This window comes from Marmota monax, unplaced genomic scaffold, assembly GCF_021218885.2.
Source record: "Marmota monax isolate L192 unplaced genomic scaffold, Marmota_monax_Labrador192_F-V1.1 WCK01_AAM20220418_F8-fsc00034, whole genome shotgun sequence".
NCBI classification, from domain to species: Eukaryota; Metazoa; Chordata; class Mammalia; order Rodentia; family Sciuridae; genus Marmota; species Marmota monax.
Genome location: NW_026693934.1, coordinates 8,531,031 through 8,548,914, shown reverse-complemented (window position 1 = coordinate 8,548,914; position 17,884 = coordinate 8,531,031). Strand labels below are relative to the sequence as shown.

The 17,884-nt window shown below is 46.1% G+C and overlaps 1 protein-coding gene and 1 pseudogene across 1 annotated transcript; one reads left to right on the top strand and one right to left on the bottom strand.

Moving 5' to 3' along the window:
• The first annotated feature begins 5,103 nt into the window (after nt 1–5,103).
• LOC124106166 (serine protease 40-like) lies at nt 5,104–8,554 on the top strand. Its single transcript, XM_046463733.2, has 3 exons — nt 5,104–5,308; nt 5,394–5,569; nt 8,112–8,554. Exons 1-3 carry the CDS (start codon nt 5,104–5,106, stop codon nt 8,421–8,423), a joined length of 693 nt encoding a protein of 230 aa, XP_046319689.1. The 3' UTR covers nt 8,424–8,554.
• Nucleotides 8,555–16,462: 7,908 nt separating this feature from the next.
• Nucleotides 16,463–17,187, bottom strand: LOC124106165 (dual specificity protein phosphatase 7-like; annotated as a pseudogene).
• Nucleotides 17,188–17,884: the final 697 nt, after the last annotated feature.

Genomic DNA, 17,884 nt, shown 5'->3' with positions numbered 1-17,884 from the left:
TAGGCCCCACCTTTTAAAATATCACCTCCCAGTAGTGACAAGCTAGGGACTAAAACTTTAACACATGGCCTTCTGGGAGACATTCCAGATCCAAACTATAGTTCACTGTACTAGAAAACGGCTATAGTTTGGACCTAGATTATCCCCTGTGATGAAGATTTGGCCTCCAACTTGTGGGAATCCTTAGGAGGCAAGGTGTATCAGGGGAAGTGAGGTAATTAGGGGTATACCCCTGAGGGCTCGCATGGAATCCTGGCCCCTTCCTTTCTCTCTTTGCTTCTTGGCTGCCATAAGGTGAACCAGCTTTCTCTGCCCTGTGCTCTTAGTATCATGTACTGTGCTGCTGCAAGCCCCAGAGCAACACTACCAAGCAAATATGCAATGAAACCATGAGCCAAAATACACCTTTTGGCTTTTTATGTTGATTACCTCAGATATTTATCACAGTGACATAAAACTGACTAACACAACTTTGGTTCCAGGAATAGAGTATTGCCATAACAAATACAGTAGTTCCCCCCTTACCCATGGGACATATGTTCTAAGAGCCCTAGTGGATGCTTGAAACCTATATTTCTGCCTTTGCTTTTCAGAACTTCTAATCTTATTTCTTTTTAATTCAAACATTGATTATATATCAGTGAAAATATTTAGCTATCTGGTTTCTTCTTGCTGCGTATAGCACAATGTGAGAGGAGATTGATACATGGCAATAACCATATGACTATGGGTTCTCTCTCAAAATGTCATATTGTACTATCACTTTTGCACCTCAAGGAAATGCTTTGCAGCTTCTCTTAGGTATATCTGAATTGCAGCACTAGTACTCTTGCACTTTGGGGCCATTATTAAATAAAAAAGGGCTACTTGAATACAAGCAGTGTGATTTGCAACAATTAATCTGATAGCTGAGATGGCTACTAGTGACTAAGAGGTAGGTAGCATATACAGCATGGATATGCTGCACAAAGAGATGATTCACATCCTCAGTGGTATGGAACAGAACAGCGTGAGATTTCATCAAGCAACTCAGAATAGTGAGCAATTTAAAACTTATGAATTGTTTTTGTTTTTTTTAAGAGAGAGAGAGAACTTTTGATATTTATTTTTTAGTTATCGGCGGACACAACATCTCTTTGTATGTGGTGCTGAGAATCGAACCCAGGCCGCACGCATGCCAGGCGAGCGTGCTACCGCTTGAGCCACATCCCCAGCCCAATTATGAATTGTTTATTTCTGCAATTTTCCATTTAGTATTTTTGGAGCAAAGTTGATTATGAGTAACCGAAACTGTGGAAAGCAAAACCCAGGACATAGGGGAACTACTATACCTAAAAACATGTCAATGACTTTGGAATTGGACAGTGGGTAGAAGTTGCAAGAATTTCAAGAGATGTCATAAAGGAAAACAAACCAACAAACCAACCAACAAACAAACCAGGAGGCTGAGAATGGGGACACACACCTGTAATCCCAGCACTCCAGAAGCTGAGACAGGAGGATTGCAAATTCAAGGCCAGCCTGGGCAATTTAGCAAGACCCTATCTCAAAATCAGAAATAAAAAAGACTGGGGATGTAGTTCATTGGTACAACAGTTTCCTAGCTTGCACAAGGCCCTAGTTTGGAACTATTTCAAGAATTGTGCTCACTGTGTAATCCCAGCTGCTCAAGAGTCTCAGACAGGAGAAGTTTGAGGCCCTATGCAACTTAGTAAAACCCTGCCTCAAAAAAAAAGGAGGGGGGGCGGGGCGCTGAGGATGTAGCTGGATGGTAAACTGCTCCTGGGTTCAATCTCCAGTATTCTCTACCCCCAAAATTGTACTCAAGAGCTGTATCTAACAGACTACTGCTGAGGAAACTCATCTACACTGCTTTAGAGGATTTTGATGATGAGACCATGGACTTTGAACTGATGAGATGATGATTTTTAGGTTTGGATTGGGTCTTTTGGTGAGTGGACGTTACAATAGGATAAGACAGACTCTTGAAAACTTTGGGTTGTAGTAAAATGTATTTCGCATTTGAAAGGAACATGTGTCACTTGAGGTGAGAGGGAGGGGCCCTATGATACCCCGTCTCTTCCATCAATCTGAGGGTTCTCAGTGATGACCATCTCCTGCAAACCTGGGGCTCTGGCACATTTGGCTTGCCACTCCGTATGGGGCAACCATGGGCAAGGTCTGTCCCTAGAGAGCCTAGACTGACCAAGACAGTTTGCCAGCAAGTGCGGTTTGCCAGGGGCACTTGATGGGTCACGCGCGCAGTCTGCTCAGTGCGGTACACCGAAGTGGACCAGCCGAATGGCCGGTGCCGGGGCCAAAAAATCAGGCCTAGGCTAGTGGGGGACCTGTGGGCTGACTGCCCTCATGTACTGCCTGTGCTTCCCGGCACTGCAAGCTCAGGACACCGAGCCCAACCTGTCGAAGAGTAAATGGACAAAGGCCAGGGGCGGACTCAGAGGGGCGCGCCCAGTCACTTACCAGCCAGTTTCATGTTCCTCCCGGCCCTGCCATTTTCCAGGATGACCAGAGCCAGGCTAAGTCTAGCTCTAGGGGCTAGCGTTGGCAATTAGGAAAGGGGGCAGTGAGAGGGGGACTGAGAAGGCCTGGGGAAGGGGGATACACAAAGTGTGTCCCCTCTCCCCTGTTGATTTTTCCCCAGTGGATGACATCTCAATTTAAGGGCCAAGGTCCTGCATGAATTTGTCTAGGTGGGGTACCCACACCGGCTCTTTATCAAGCCAAGCTCGGGACTCACAGCTGCTGTCTTCAAATAGGGCTGTGTTCCTTAGGTAAAGGAAGGTCTGAGAAGTCTTGCCCAGGACCCATTTCCCTCCCTGGACTTCTGCTCTGTGGGGATTTTTCCCATGAGAGGCAGCTTCATGCTGATATGTGCCCCCCTGTCCCCCCGCCCCCCACTCAATGTAAAAATTGCTTGGTCACAAGGGCCATGTCACTTCATCCTGGGCCTTGGGTATTCCTACTTAGCAAATGAGAAGAGGGGCTGTCCCTGAGGTCCTCTTACTATTATATTTGGGGGCACCGAGGGCTGGTGTCGTGAATTTAGGTGCCTCATAGCTGGAATTGTCTCCACAGTATGTGGCAGGAACAAATTATCCCCGAAGATCTTTGGTGGAAAGAGGGCAGGACCTGAACGGTGGCCATGGCAGGCTGCTCTACTTCTCAGAGGCAAATTTATCTGTGGAGCTGCCCTCATTGACAGCAACTGGGTGGCCTCTGCAGCCCACTGCTTCCAAAGGTGCAATTTCCCTCTGTGGGGCCCCAGCCACTAGGAAGAGACTGAAGGAGGGAGGCACAAGGTGGGCAGGATAGAAGAATGAAGATGTCCAGATTTCCCTATCTAGGTTTTATTCTAGGACAGTTTGATGCCATCAGGTGTCCCTGTGCTATTGCCCTACCTTTGGCCCAATGTGCCCTGCCCACTACTGGGAATGCCATCCCTGCTTGTCTGTGTGCTTCTTCCAGGCAGAGGTCTTGGACTTCATCTCACACCCTAAGGATGCCCTGCACTCCCCCTACCCCTTTCCATTTTGGTAAACCCACCAAGATGATGCTACCTGGAAAATAATTTACTCTGGTTGTGATTATCAACAAATACTGGGAAACAGACTTTAGTTCCAAAATGACCATCTCTACTTTTTATTTTTCCATAAACACTAGGGATAAAAATCTCATCCCTCTCAGGGTGGACTTTGTAGTCTGTGTCCTGACTACCCCTAGATAGTGTCAGCAGATGTCATCAGACCTTAGTTAACTCTTGTGCAAATGGTAGTGACTGTGTCCTTGTCCCTGGCCATACATGTAGAACAGGCTCCAGGTGTTAGTCAGAATGCTAGTCCCAGGTCCCTGTTTCCCAGGGCAGGTGGATTGGGGTTAGCCCACATAGTCAGATGTCTTGCCTCCTCTAGCCAGGGCTCTCCACAAGCTATCCAGGGCTCTCCACAAGCTATCCAGGGCACACTTACTGTGGAGTCTTGGATCTGGGTCCTAGCAACCTGAACATTGCACTACACTCCTATCTGGAGTTGTCCTGGGACCCTGTTTAACCTACACTAGGGGTTCTTGCTGTTCCTGTAGTTTTATGTACCTAGGAAGAGCTGAGGGCACCACCATCCCCTAGACCAGTATAAGGGATGAGTAAATAGTTTCTGCCCTGAGAGAGTGAGGCAGATCTTCAGGAGGCTGACTCACTGTGTGACCAGAGAGGAAAAGGAGGACACCACAGTCATCCCAGAAGACAGAGCTGTAGGAGTAGCTGACTGTGAGATCCCAATTGGGTTCTATTCTTATATTCAGCACCTAGGAGTACCAAGCCCACATGGGAGATGTGGAGATGCAAGACCCACCTTGAAAGCGAGGCACAAGCCCAACTTCCACAGTAGACCCTAAGGACATGTCAGGGGGGACACCATGGTTCCATCCAGAGTGAAAGCATGGAACTGGAGGGTCTTTTGGAGAGAAGGATCCAGGCATGAGGAGTCTGGGTAGGGGCACCACACAAGTGTGTCATGTGGGCTGGAAGGTCACTAGGGTTTCAAAAAGAAGTTTCCAAGTATTCCTCCTTTTCCTTCACTACGACTTGTCGAGTGCCTGTGCCCAGGTTGGGAGCCAGCCAGCTTGTAGAGAGGATGATGTGAGGATTGGAGGGAGGGGTCATGCTGGCCTGGCAAGTGGGGACTTTGAGAAGTCTGTTGGGCCATAAGAGGGTTTGATCAGGGATGAAAATGCGACACATCTCTTCCCCTCCAAATGTTTCTTTGCAGCAATAAGATTCTCCGCTCCTTGAATTCTGTAGCATGCTAGAAAAGCTGTTAAAAGCCTTCAAAGGTCTGGTATCCTAAGGTTGTAGACAGAATCAAACTCACCTCAAGAGAAGGGCTATCAGAGTACTAGGAAGGGAGGAGAAAAAAAAAACCTCTGAAATGATGGGGTGAGGTCTGGTTGTCTGCCAGGTGGGTGGGTGGTTAGGGCCAGGGTGCCTGTGCAACACTCAGAGGATCTGCCCCCAGCAGGTCCCAGAACCCAGCTGACTACCGGATCCTGCTAGGGTACAACCAACTGAGCAACCCCAGTAATGTAAGCATGCAGATGACAGTGTACAAGGTCATTGTCCACCCAGACTTCGACAAGCACCATTTTTTAGGGAGTGACATCACCTTGATGCAGCTGCACCAGCCTGTGAAGTTCAGCTCCCACATTCTACCTGCCTGTCTCCCAGAGAGCTCCACAAAGCCGGACTCTACAACAACATGCTGGATAAGTGGCTGGGGGATGATAACTGAAGAAAGTGAGCACCCTGCGTCAACTGACAGGCTGGAGAGAGAGTTGGTTTCGCTTTGGTTAGCACTTCATGTTTGAATTCTTTCCCACAGAATTCCTGCCACCTCCCATGCAACTTCAGGAGGCAGAGCTCAAGCTTGTACCCAGTGATGTCTGTGACTCCTTTTACAGACCTCCCAACCCTGCTGACGCTGGCCCCAAACCTCCTGGTGTACACGAGGACGCATTGTGTGCTGGGGACTATATAAATGAAAGGTCCATCTGCCGAGTAAGTAAGACCAGCTTAGACTCTCCAGCTGAGCTTGGCCACCTCTTTGCTGCTGTGCTGTGTCCCTCCATCTATGTCTTCTGTATACCTAGAGCCCCTATGCACCACTCTATCCCATCCATTTTCTGTAAAAAATGTCAAAATATAGCATGGAGAGAAGAGGAGCTATAACTTGTATTGTTTGATGACTTTTTAGAGATGGATATATTCACATACCAGCACCCAAAGGGTCCTACTCTTGGTGTCTGTCACTAACTCCCCCAGAATGACCCCTTTCTGGCTTCAAGCACCATGGGTTTGTGTTTGGACTTTAGCTGAATACAACATGTAGAATCTAGGCTTTTGCCTGGTTTCATTTACTCAATACTATGTGTGTGACATTTATCCAACCTACTGTGTAAGTGAACAATTTTACTTTTCCATTTTTATGTTCAGAGAATGGACAGTTTTCATTTGGGGTCTTTGTGAATGTCATTGCTGTGAACATCCTAGTGTCTTGTGTGTGTGCTTTAAGTTCACATTTTGATTGGGGGTCGTGCTGGCAGTGGAACCGTTACGTCATGAGGTATGTATGCATTCCTTCTTCTCTTGTGGATATTCCAGCTTTCCAAGCTGGTTGTATCCATTTACATTCCCACCAGCAGTAAATGAGGGTTCAGTTTGCCTCATGTTGCTGCCAGTGCTTTGGATCATACACTGTTTTCATTTTAACCATTGAGTGTGATCTTTTTTATTTTTTATTTTATTTTTTTTAGTTGTAGATGGACACAATGCCTTTATTTTATTCATTTATTTTTATGTGGTGCTGAGGATTGAACCTAGTGCCTCACCTGTGATTGGCAATTGCTGTAACCACTACAGCCCCTGTATGTGATTTTTAATCTGCATTTATCTGGTAACTAATGAAGATAAATATTTTTTAATATGTTTATTGCGAACTTTAAAAAATCTGTTATTGCCTTTTTTGGTGAAGTGTGTCCCTTCCAACTATGGGGGGGGTCATCTGTTTTGTATTGAATCATAGAAGCTCTTTATATATTGTGGATACGAGTCCATCATTGGATGCATGAATTATGAATGTTTGCTCTGTGTAATCTTTCTGTTTAATGGTGGGGAAACTAAAGCCCAGAGAGGAAGTGGACAACACTTTAAGGATCCATGGTCATAGCCAAGCTTGGAGAGGCTCTGACCTCCTTGAGAGCTATGGCCCCCCAGGTGTTGTCCTGCAGCCTCCCCTCCCTCTCTTGTGCTTTCCCTCTTGCTCTTGCTCTTTCCTGGCTGGCCCTGCAGCTCAGAAGTATTCCTCACATGCTCACTTCCTGACCCCACAACCTCCTCCTCTTACTCAGTCCTCACTTCTGTCTGTCACAAGCTGCAGGAGGCCCCTCCTGTCTCCCCTGCACTCTTCACCCCTCCTCTGGACACCAGAACCCAACCTTTTCTCAATGGTCAGCCTGCTGCTCTTGCCTTGCATTTGAACCTGGATGAAGAGGGGATCAGACATGGAAAATCCTGTGTGCTGACCATTTCCTACCAGACACTGTCCCCCCTTCTTCCACAGGTGTATCCTGACCAGTTCCAGAGCCCTGCTGCTGGTCTGGCCCCAGCAGCCCCAGAACATCCTTTCAGAATCTGCACACAGTCCCTTCACCTCCCTGCTGAGAATTTCCATGTCCTTGCCTGTCTCTCACCACACTCAGGCCTCACTGCTCCTCCAGTCTCCTCAGAGAAGCTCTCTGATGGTCCAGTTAGTATAGACCTTCTGGGACTCTTCCTGTTGCCTGTGTGGCCCCCTTTCCACATGTTATATGTGCAGGTGTGTGGACATGTGGACTTGTCACATCAAGCACCTCTTGCATAGAGACTCCCCAGGGGGTATTATTCAACAGACAGCTGGAAGGCAATATGTTTCTTTGAGCTTCTGTTTTTTTTGAGATAAAGCCATTTCACCGGTGACACCAGGAATCTTCCCTTCTAGGGGCCTGGCATATTTATGGTAGCCAGCATTCTTCTGGAGACCCTGGAGCTTCCTGTGGTTCCAGCTGAGCCTAGCAGCACTTCTTTTCCCCCCTCAGCGCATCCAACAGCTTGGCATTTTTCTCAAGAAGCTCAGTCAAGGAATTCAAACTAGAGACCTTATCAAGTCAAAGACAAAGGCCTAGATTCTTTGCTGGACAGAGGATTTTACCAAAGTCCCTGGGCCAGACCTCCAGGCCAGCCACCCAGCCACCCCATGGACCTCAAAGCCATCTCCCATGTAGTTGAAAAGGTGGAGGGCACACTTGTGGCTCCTAGCATCCCCCAGTGCCTTCTCATAGGTCTGTGACTGTCAGCTGTGGAATGGGTCTCTAGGGTCCTGGCCTGGAGATATTGATCCAGGAGGTTTCTCCTGTACCTGGATTTTAAAAAATTTCCCCATGGTTCTGATGAACACTATTCAGACAGTGGAGACCCCTTGTGTCCACCTTGTCCTCTCTGTACTGGGCAATGCTTGTCCCTCTGTGTTGGTCCTACTACCCATGTCCTTTGTCTCTCTCCTTAGGGAGATTCTGGGGGTCCCTTTGTCTGCCCACTGGAAGGTGTTTGGTACCTGTTTGGACTGACAAGTTGGAGCCACATATGTCAATCCCCTGTTGGTCCCAGTGTCTTCACCAATCTCAGCTACTTTGCCGGCTGGATTAAGAAGCACAAGAAGGAGAATCCTGCGCCCGATCCTGGAAAGGCTCCTCCTGTAGAAAAAGCACCTGCTCTGTCCACTGATGTATCTAGTGAAACTGTCCTGAAGCCCAGGATGACTGTGCTGCTGTCTGCTCAGTTCCTCCTGCTGTGGCTGAGTTTGGTCAGTGCTCAGTGACAGGCTCCCAGCATGTCCACGCCCAGCTTTCCTCCACAAGGCCCCTGGCTGAGCTCTGCACTGTCCTTCCATGCTTCCATCTCTGGGCTGTCCTGTCCATCTAAGGCCCAGGCCTGATGAAATAAAAACAACCCAAGGAACTTCTGGCTCCTGTTTTGAACCTGTCAGTGCCATACCTCATGCCCTGCTGGGCTTCAAGGTGCTTAGTGGCAGAAGGCCTCACTCCTCCCTGGGAAGGGACAGGTGAGGGGACACCCAGGAGACTGGGCTGGCCATATGCAAGTTTCGTCACTGTCTTCAGGCCCCAGTCTTGCCTCAAGGGTATGTGGTTTTCTAGAAGGAGCCACAGTGCAGGGGTTGGAACCCCAGTATGTGGGGGAAGTTCTCATGATCCTGGAGCTGGATGATTTGCCCCCATTGAGTATGAGCAAGTGTCTTCCAGGCCCACAGGTCACGGAGGCTCTTCTGGAGAAGTGTCAAGTAAAGGGCAAAGGGCCCTGAGATCTGTGTCTTGGGTCAGCAATCTTGGGAGCCCTGTTGCCCCTGTACCCACCACCTCCCCCTCCCCATATCTCCATCAGCCTGGGCCCCAGTGCCTGTGGGCTTGCTTCAGCTTGTGTGTTTGAGGCTTAGAAGGCCCAGGACTTGCTGGCCTAGCACTCAGCTGGCCCCTGGAGCACTGGCCACCCACAGTTCCCGTTGCCACTTATCTTCCACCCAGGGTGGCTCATGCCGCCTGGCCTGGTGTTCACCCACACACAAACTTCAGCCTTGTCCCTCAACAGGCATGTTCCCGTGGGAAGCTTGGGGTTATCTGATTGCCCAAGTCCCTCAGGCCTCCTCTAACAGTGCAGGCAGGCTCCCACACCTAGTGTTCTCTGCAGACCTACTGGATCACAGCTTTAGCCCCACTCCCCGCTACCTGGGATCCACCTCAGCACTCACTTGTATTAGCCAGGTACAGTCTATTTTTACAGATCTGGAACCCAATGCCTAGGATAGTTCAGTTACTTGTCTGAGGTCACGTAGGTAGTAACCTGAGGAAGATTTCACACCAAGATCTGGAGAAAGACCACAAGAGTTTGTTCTTCCCACTAGTGCAGGTCATTCCCAGAGGCCACAGGCCCTGTCTGACTTTCCCTTGGATCCACATTTTAGAGGCATCAGCTACCCTGCCCCCTGTGCAGTGTAGGAATCCCTCTGGTTGGTCGAAAGGGAGGTTCCCATATACTAAGATGGAGGTCAGCGTGGAAAACACATCTTCAGGACTGGTGAGCCAGGGTCTAGGGGTTTCCCTTGCATGACTTTCACCAAAGTCAACATTTGAGGCTTTCAGGCCTTCCTAAATGCTGCTGGCCCTCTCTCTAAAATCAAGCTTGGATGAGCTGTGGAGGAGAGAAGAAAATGTGGACTTCAGAAACTCACCCAAATCAGAACTTAGAGATGGCTGTTGCTGGGGGTGAGAGTAGGGCAGTGGAGGATGGGCCTCAAGAAGGCTGTTCTCCTATTCCACTCTTACTCCCCACTATGATTTCTTCTAAGGTGTGTGTGTGTGTGTGTGTGTGTGTGTGTGTTGTGTTTTTAGGGATGGAACCCAAGGACTCACATATGCTAAGCAATTGTCCTACCACTGACCTGCATGCCCAGTCTCTCTTCCAAGGCTTTAATTTAAAGCCTTGATTATTGGAGTTGCCCAGAAGGTAACAGGGTACAGGAGAAGGGAAGGGAAGTGCCTTGGTGCCTGGGGCCCTCCCCTTCAGCTCCTCAGGACTTTAGCCTTTTAAAAGCCATGTTACCAGACTGAGAAAAAGAGCAGCTGCCAACCAGGTGAACATGTACACATGTACCACAATCACTACCCACCTCGGAAGTATGATTGAATGGGAAATATCACAGAAACTGTATTGTGCTGACAAAGACAACACATCTTTAATAAGCAGAATAAATATCTTTACGAATATACAAAAACATTATTAGCAATAAGATCTAAGACAAAGAAAAAACACACACAAGAAAAAACAAGTCAAAATATTACATATGAAAATGTCATTGAAATTAACAGTGTAATAAATTGGGAGAATACTAGGATTAATACAGATGAAAGAGGAATGTCATCATGACTTTATATGAATATTATAAGGTATGGCTTTGGAGCTGATACACTTAAGTTGTTATGTTTTCAGAGTACTTATTTGCAAATGAACCAATATTCAGCTAGATGCAGTGATACATGCTTATAATCCCAGCAACTTGGGAGGCCGAAAGAGGAGGATCACAAGTTGAGAACAGACTTGGCAATTTATGGACACCCTATCTCAAAAAAAAAAAAAAAAAAAAAACAAGAGCTGAAGATGTTGCTCAGTTGTAGAGTTTTCCTGGTTTCTATCTCCAGTATTGCAAAAAAGAAAGAAAGAAAGAAAGAAAGAAAGAAAGAAAGAACTAATTATCAGGATATGGTTGGGTATAAGGGCATGAGAAAGCCCAGAGCAGGAGCCTGGTATAAGCAACAGCAACAGTGATATTTGCCACCCCTAGGGACAAGGGAGGGAGAGCAGTAGAGAGAAGGTGGCTTAAGAGTTGCAAAGACAGCTAGACATCATCTGTAATCTTAGTGATTTGGGAGATTGAGGCAGGAGCCTTACAAGTTCAAGATCAGAGTCAGCTACTTAGCAAGAACTTGTTAGCCGAAGAAGATGAGGAGGAGGAAGAAGAAGAGGAGGAGAAGGAGAAGGAGATGTAGGGGGCTGGGAATGTAGAGATGTAGGGGGTTGGGAAGGTAGCTCAAGTGTAAAGAGCCCCTGGGTTCCATTTTTAGTACTATTAATAAATAAATATCAATGAAATGAAATTGAATGACTCAAGTCAAACGATTCAAATATAAATAACACAAAAACAAATATAGTTCATGAATAATGTAAGTAATTATAACCTAAATTTTGGTTATCAGAATAAAATACTTAAACATAAAAAAGTAGAAATAAAGTAATCAGAGATGAAATAATTTAAAATGCACATATAATAAAAAATAACTTTAAAGCTAAACAAATCAGAAAGTATACACCACTGAAAGGGAATAACTAGATTTTGGTGAGACAGTGACAGTTATTCCCTCTGAGCTGTCATAATTTTCTCCTTCTGCTGATGGACAGACTCAATGCAGGATACAGTCACAGTAATGGTCAAGAGAGAGGTGACCCTACAAAAGTGGGGAGAAGGACAGAGCCAGGAAGTCTTCAGAAACAAACTATTGTGTGTCACAGGAGAGAAGTCCATGGAAAATTAGAAAAACTACATAAATCATATTTCTCTCTAGGAATTCAAGAAAATAAATCTCATGAAAAAAATTAGCCCAGTATGTGTTATGCATCTGTAATCCTACAGACTCAGGAATCTGAGGCTACGAGGATCATAAGTTTGAGGCCAGCATGGGCAATAGTTGAGACCCTCTCTCAAAAGTAAAAAGTCAAAAGGGCTGGGGCTGAGATCAGTAGTAAAGTGTCCTTCGGTTCAATCCCTAGTAACCTAAAAGAGAAACAAGTTTCATTATCTATGAAATGATAAATGCCTTAGGAGATGGATATATTTTAATACATTTGAGACATAAGATATAACAGTGGTCTGCATCATGCTTTGAATATTGTACTTGATGCTCTGCCACTGAGACTTATTTTGAATGTGTTTTATCTTCTCCTTCTCTCAAATTAGCAAGTGAATTTTGACACGCCCCCCCCCCCATCCCAATCAGGGCACAACTGGAATGTAGCTTTTGAATGATCTCTTTGAAAACGTTCTTTTTTATATACACAATGGAATATTACTCAGCAATACAAGAGAAAAAAATTGTGGCATTTGCAGGTAAATGGATGGAGTTGGAGAAGATATTGCTAAGTGAAGTTAGCCAATCCCAAAAAACCAAATGCCGAATGTTTTCTCTGTTATAAGGAGCTGATTAATAGTGGGGTAGGGAGAGGGAGCATGGGAGGAATAGACAAACTCTAGATAGGGCAGAGGGGTAGGAGGGGAAGGGAGGGACATGGGTTAGAAATGATGGTGGATTGAGATGGATATCATTATCCAAAGTACATGTATGGTGAACACGAATGGTGTACAACCAGAGATATGAAAAATTGTGCTCTACATGTTTATTATAAATTGTAATGCATTCTGCTGTCATATATAAAAAAACAATAAAAAATCAATCAATCAAACAAACAAACAACAACAATAATAACAACAACAAAACACTCTTTTCCCCCTAATGGGAAGAATCATAGCCCCTGGACAGGATTCCCCTGTGTTTCTCCTTTGGTAGCAAAGCAATAAAACTTTTTTTTCCCTTTTTATTAAAACTGTGTCCTTTTATTGGATTGGCATAGGAACAAGGACTGAGTTTTTGTTAACGAATTGGCAACTTAGAAGGGACCTGAGAGGAGCCCTCACTCTGGCTTTCTTGCGCAGTACTGGCACTCCAAGAAATGCCACTTCCATGCTGATGTGCAAAATGAATTTGTTGAGATCCAACTGCTGAAAAGGTAGAAGCTGGGTGAATTTTCCTTGGGTTGAACTAGAGAATCTATTCCTGTGAGTAAAGGGAGGGACAGAGGAATTGTTCCAGCAGCTGCCAAAGCTCTTTTACTATGGGGAACTATCTTCTACTCTCCCTTGGTCCACTTTGAAAAAAAGAAAACTGAATGAAGTAAGGTTTGTCACTTTAGCCATCTGGTAATCTCCCCCCTCCCACATGCACACAGAGACCCTTGCTTCTACACCTCTGGTTCTCCTTTGTGAGAATGTCTTGTCTTTCTTTGTAAGGACATCTGTAGTTCTACTGATGTAGAAGTCATAGTTAAGGGGGAATAGGGAATTTAGGGGATGTTACTCCTATCTGGTCCATTTAAAAAGTTTCTGTCTGTTGGCCATGGTTTTGGGGATCCTCTATGGTTGTCTCTGTGTTTTTGTTTGTGTCTGTTGCTGGTCTTTAAAACATGGGCAATACTGCATTGATCCATCCTATCAATAGTCTCTTGGGAAAGATGCTGACTGAAAGGACACTTATATAAACCTGTCTAAGAAAAAGGACTGAAAAAGACACTTATATAAACCTGTCTAAGAAAAAGATGATATTTTACTATAACACAATCTAGGCTTTGAATGACTCTCTGAATTATTATGCAATCTTGCAGTTGGAGTAGGTCTGTCAGAGGTAAAATAGTGAAAGAAATTCTGTATACACAGACATTTATTCAGTTGCATAATAAGGAGTCTGAACAGGTATAAATGGAGTTGATGGTGCAAAAAGGCACTGCTTCTTAGTTCTGCCCCAGACAATTGTAAATCATCCACTGTGAGTCAAGGACACCAGTCCTGGGCTGAAGGAAAAAGTCCCAGGAAAGCTGCTTGGGCTATTAAAAAAAAAAAATGGACCAAGAGGAACTTGCCTCAGCCCTGCCTTCTGGCCCCTTTAGGCCCATGGGAATGAGACCCATGTTTAAGAATGAAGCTGTTTGGTACTTCTTCTGGAGGCTGCAGGCATCACTGATTTTTTTCTGAGTTCTTGTCTCATGGGATCAGAAACTAAAATCCATGCATGGTGGCAAAGGGAAAATATAAAAAGAGTAAGATTTGTTTACATGAGAGGAAGAAAGATGGAGTTTCTGTAATGCCAGGGGAAGAGGGAAACTGGTTGAGTGGTTTTTTTTTTTTTTTTTTTTTTTGTGTGTGTGTGTATTTTTTTTACTTGGATGCATCTATCTGGGGACTTGTATGATTTCTGGGTAGGGGCATTGATCAGAGTCCCTGCTAATATGAGACAAAAGAATAAACCACCTAGCAGTGGTCTGCTTTATGCTTTGACTCTATCCTTGCTGGTCTGCCACTGTATCCTGTTTTTAAAATGGACATGTTTCTTTCTCTTCCTCTCCCCCTGCTCCTCCCTAATCTCCCTCCCCCACCCCCAAACCCCAGAGAAACAGGATTACCTTTCTCTCACATTGTTGGCAGATTTATCTGTCCTTGAGTACACACCCATAATAAGAATGAAATAATCCAGACTTTGGGGATGGTACCAAAAGATCTCAGAAATGACTAATTCCCAAATTAACAAGTGAATCACAACTCCAACTGAGAATATGTGGAAGACAGCCTCTGAGTCACCTCTATAAAAGCCCCCTTTTCCAGCTGATGGGCAGAATTAGAGCCTTTGGGACAGGAGTCCCCTGGATTTCTCCTTTGCTAGCAAGGCAATAAACCTTCTTTTTCCTTTTTCTCAAGACCATGTCTTTATTATTGAATTGGTATCAGAAATAAAGACTGAGCTTTGGCAACATATTTGGGGACTTGGATGGGACCCAAGAACAGCCCCATTCTAGCTTTCTTGGGTAGGCTTGTGTTTTTCAAGGAACCCCACTTCAATGCTGAGGATGCAAGGTGCTGGTGAACTTGAGAGCCAACTGTTGGAGAGTTAGAAGATGAGTGAGTTTGCCAAGTTGAACCAGTAGAGATATTCCTATGAGTAAAGGGAGGGACTGAGGGATCATCCAAGCAGGTGTGGAAGCTCTTTTTGCTTTAGGGAACTCCTGCTGTCTCTCTCTGAATGGTACATATTGTTCCATCATAGCCCACTTTGAGAAAAAGGAAACAACTCAGTAAAGTCAGGACACCCTTGGCCATTTGTAAGTCCCCTGGTGTGCATGCCAAGACCATTGATTCCACACATCTGGTTCCTCTTCATGGAAACATCTGGTTCCTCTTCATGGAAATATCTGGTTCCTCTTCATGGAAGCATCTGGTCCCTCTTTATGGGTCCATCTGTGGCCCCACTGGTGTAGGAGTCATGGTTAAGTGGGACCGAGAACCTAGGGATCTTTTTGATCTGTTCTAGTTTCTCATCTGTTCATTGGCCATGGGTTTGGGAATTTACTATGGTTGTTTGTTTTTGTTTTGTTTGTGTCAGTTATTACCCATTTTAAGACATGGCTAATACTGCATTGATCCTATAGGTAATCTGTTGCAAAAGATATTGGCTGGTCAATTTAGAGTTTTCTATCTGTTGGCCATGGGCCATGGTTTTTGGGGCTCCTCTCCAGTTGTCTTTCTCTGTGTTTCTTTTTTGTACAAACTTGCAATTGGAATTGGTCTGTCAGAAGTAAAGTGAATTGAAGAGCCACCTATAGGTATAAGCCTAAGATAATCTTTTATTGTAACCATCTGTCTTTTAAATAGCATTTTGGATTATTATACAATCTTGCATTTGTAGTTGTTCTATCAAAGATAAAGTATATGGAAAATATTTGTATGTGCATGTCTGTCTGTTTCAAATTCCCATCTCTCAACTTTGGTTTCAGTGATCCTCTGATCCTCTCTCATCTTTTTTTTTTTTTTTTAACCTGTTACTGGTCCTTTAAGACATGGGGCATGCTGCATTGATCTTACTGGTAGTCTGTCTCCCTCTCCCTCCCCCCTCCCCCTCCGTTTTAAAATATATTCTTAGTTGTAGTTGGTACAATATCTTTATTTATTTATTTTTATGTGGTGCTGAGGATGGAGCCCAGTATCTCATATGCTCAAGGCAAGTGCTCTACCACTGAGCTACAGCCCAGGCCCCTCTGGGAGTGGAGAGATCTTGGCTAAATAAGCCACCTATAGGTATAAGCCTATCAAAGAGAAAGATGGTTTATAACACAATCTGGCCTTTGAATTGTTTTTCTAGAATATTATACAATCTTGATGTTGAAGTTGGTCTTTCAGGGATAAAGTATATGAAAGAGATTCTGTATGTACATGCATTTATGCAGTTGCATGACAAGGGAGCTGAACTGCCAGGAAGTTGAAGGTACCAAAAGGCACTGCCTCTAGGTGTGTAAGGTAGCAAAAGCCAGAAGAAAGGGTTAAAAAAATTTAAATCTTTTAAGCCCAGTGCAGGCATTCTCAGCACTGTTTCTCAGCTTGGCCCCAGGCATTACCAGATCATCTCACTGTGGTCAAGTACACTAGGTCTTTAAGAAAAAATATTTATTTGCAATATAAACAAAGCCCCGTTGCTAGTTCAGGATCTGAACGGGTAAGGCTGGCTGACTGGCTGGCACAGGGCTGCCATTCGGTTCGGTGGCACTGCTGGGCAGCTCTTGGTCTGACTCGCCATCCGAGCAGGCCCAGTGCTGAGGTGGGCGGCGACCCGCTAAGCGAGGACGGGCTGTCCACATTGGTCTCACAATGCTCCGAGTACTCTGTCTGGAACTTGTTGAAACCACCTTGGAGGTAGTAGGCCTGGCAACCGTCGTCGCATAGCTTCTGCAGGAGCAGTCCGAGCATGGAGGCCGGAGCACCGGGCTCAGGTGGCCGCTCGGCTGTGGCCTCGTCGTAGAGCAGCACAGTGGCCGCTTTGCAACGCGTGGCAAAGCGCTCCTTGTCGTGGTTGGGGATGATAGAACCAATGGGCAGGTTGCCCTTGCGCAGGCGGCGCAACATGAGACCCAGGATGGCCAGGTTGAGGGCCTTCTCAATGTGCGAAGACTCAAGAGCTCTTGGGGTCGGCAATCCCGAAACAGAAGGGACGCGCCGCCGCTCGTCTCCAGCTCCTCCTGCAGCCACTCCGCGCTCCTGCAGGACATGGCCCCGCTCCTGTCTCCGCACCCGTCGCGGTGCCTGCGCTGGACCCAGACCCCGCACCCGGCTCCGACCCCGCCCGGGTGCCCCTAGACGCCGCCGCCTCCCCAGAAGTCGACCTGTGCACCCGCGCTGGGGGGCCGCGGAGCTGGTTTTTCATGGGGAGCGCGGACAGCCCAGGGCTGAGGCCGGGCAGCATTGCCATGGGACGGCGCCCTGGTCGCGCGCGGGCCCCAGCCGCGTCTCCGGGCGCCTGCCTCCCGCCGAGCTGCGTGCCCGCCGGCCAGGCCTCCCGGCCTCGCCTCCCGGCCTCAGTCCCACCCGCCCTCCGGGCGCGCCGTGGCCTGACAGCCCCTTACACTAGCTCTTAACTGGAAAAAAAAAAAAATCCCAGAAAAAAAAATTTCCTGGGATATAGAAAAACAGCAAAAGAAAAATGGGCCTCTACCCTGCCTTCCAGCCCCTTCTGACCATGAGGGTAGAGGATTCTGTCCACAAAGGATGTGGAAGTAGGTTCCAGCATTGTCAATATATGACTTAGGAACAGGAATAGACTCTCCTTTAAAGATCTTACTGGATCTTATTCATCACTGGGGGCAGAACAACTCTTACTATAACAGTATATCATCAAACTAAATGCTTGGGGAGACTGGCAGAATAAATAACTGCACCCAGAAAATAAAAAGACAGACCAACCTTGTTTTGTAGGTAGCCTCTGTAAAAAGATCTTCAGGGAAGCCTAAAGAAAAGGATAAAAATGACCTTCTCTATTGCATATTGATATGCCCAGTGTGAGAAAAATGCCCCAAAGGAGACTCTGTGTATAACAGTTAGGAACTCATATAAAGTTGATGGCA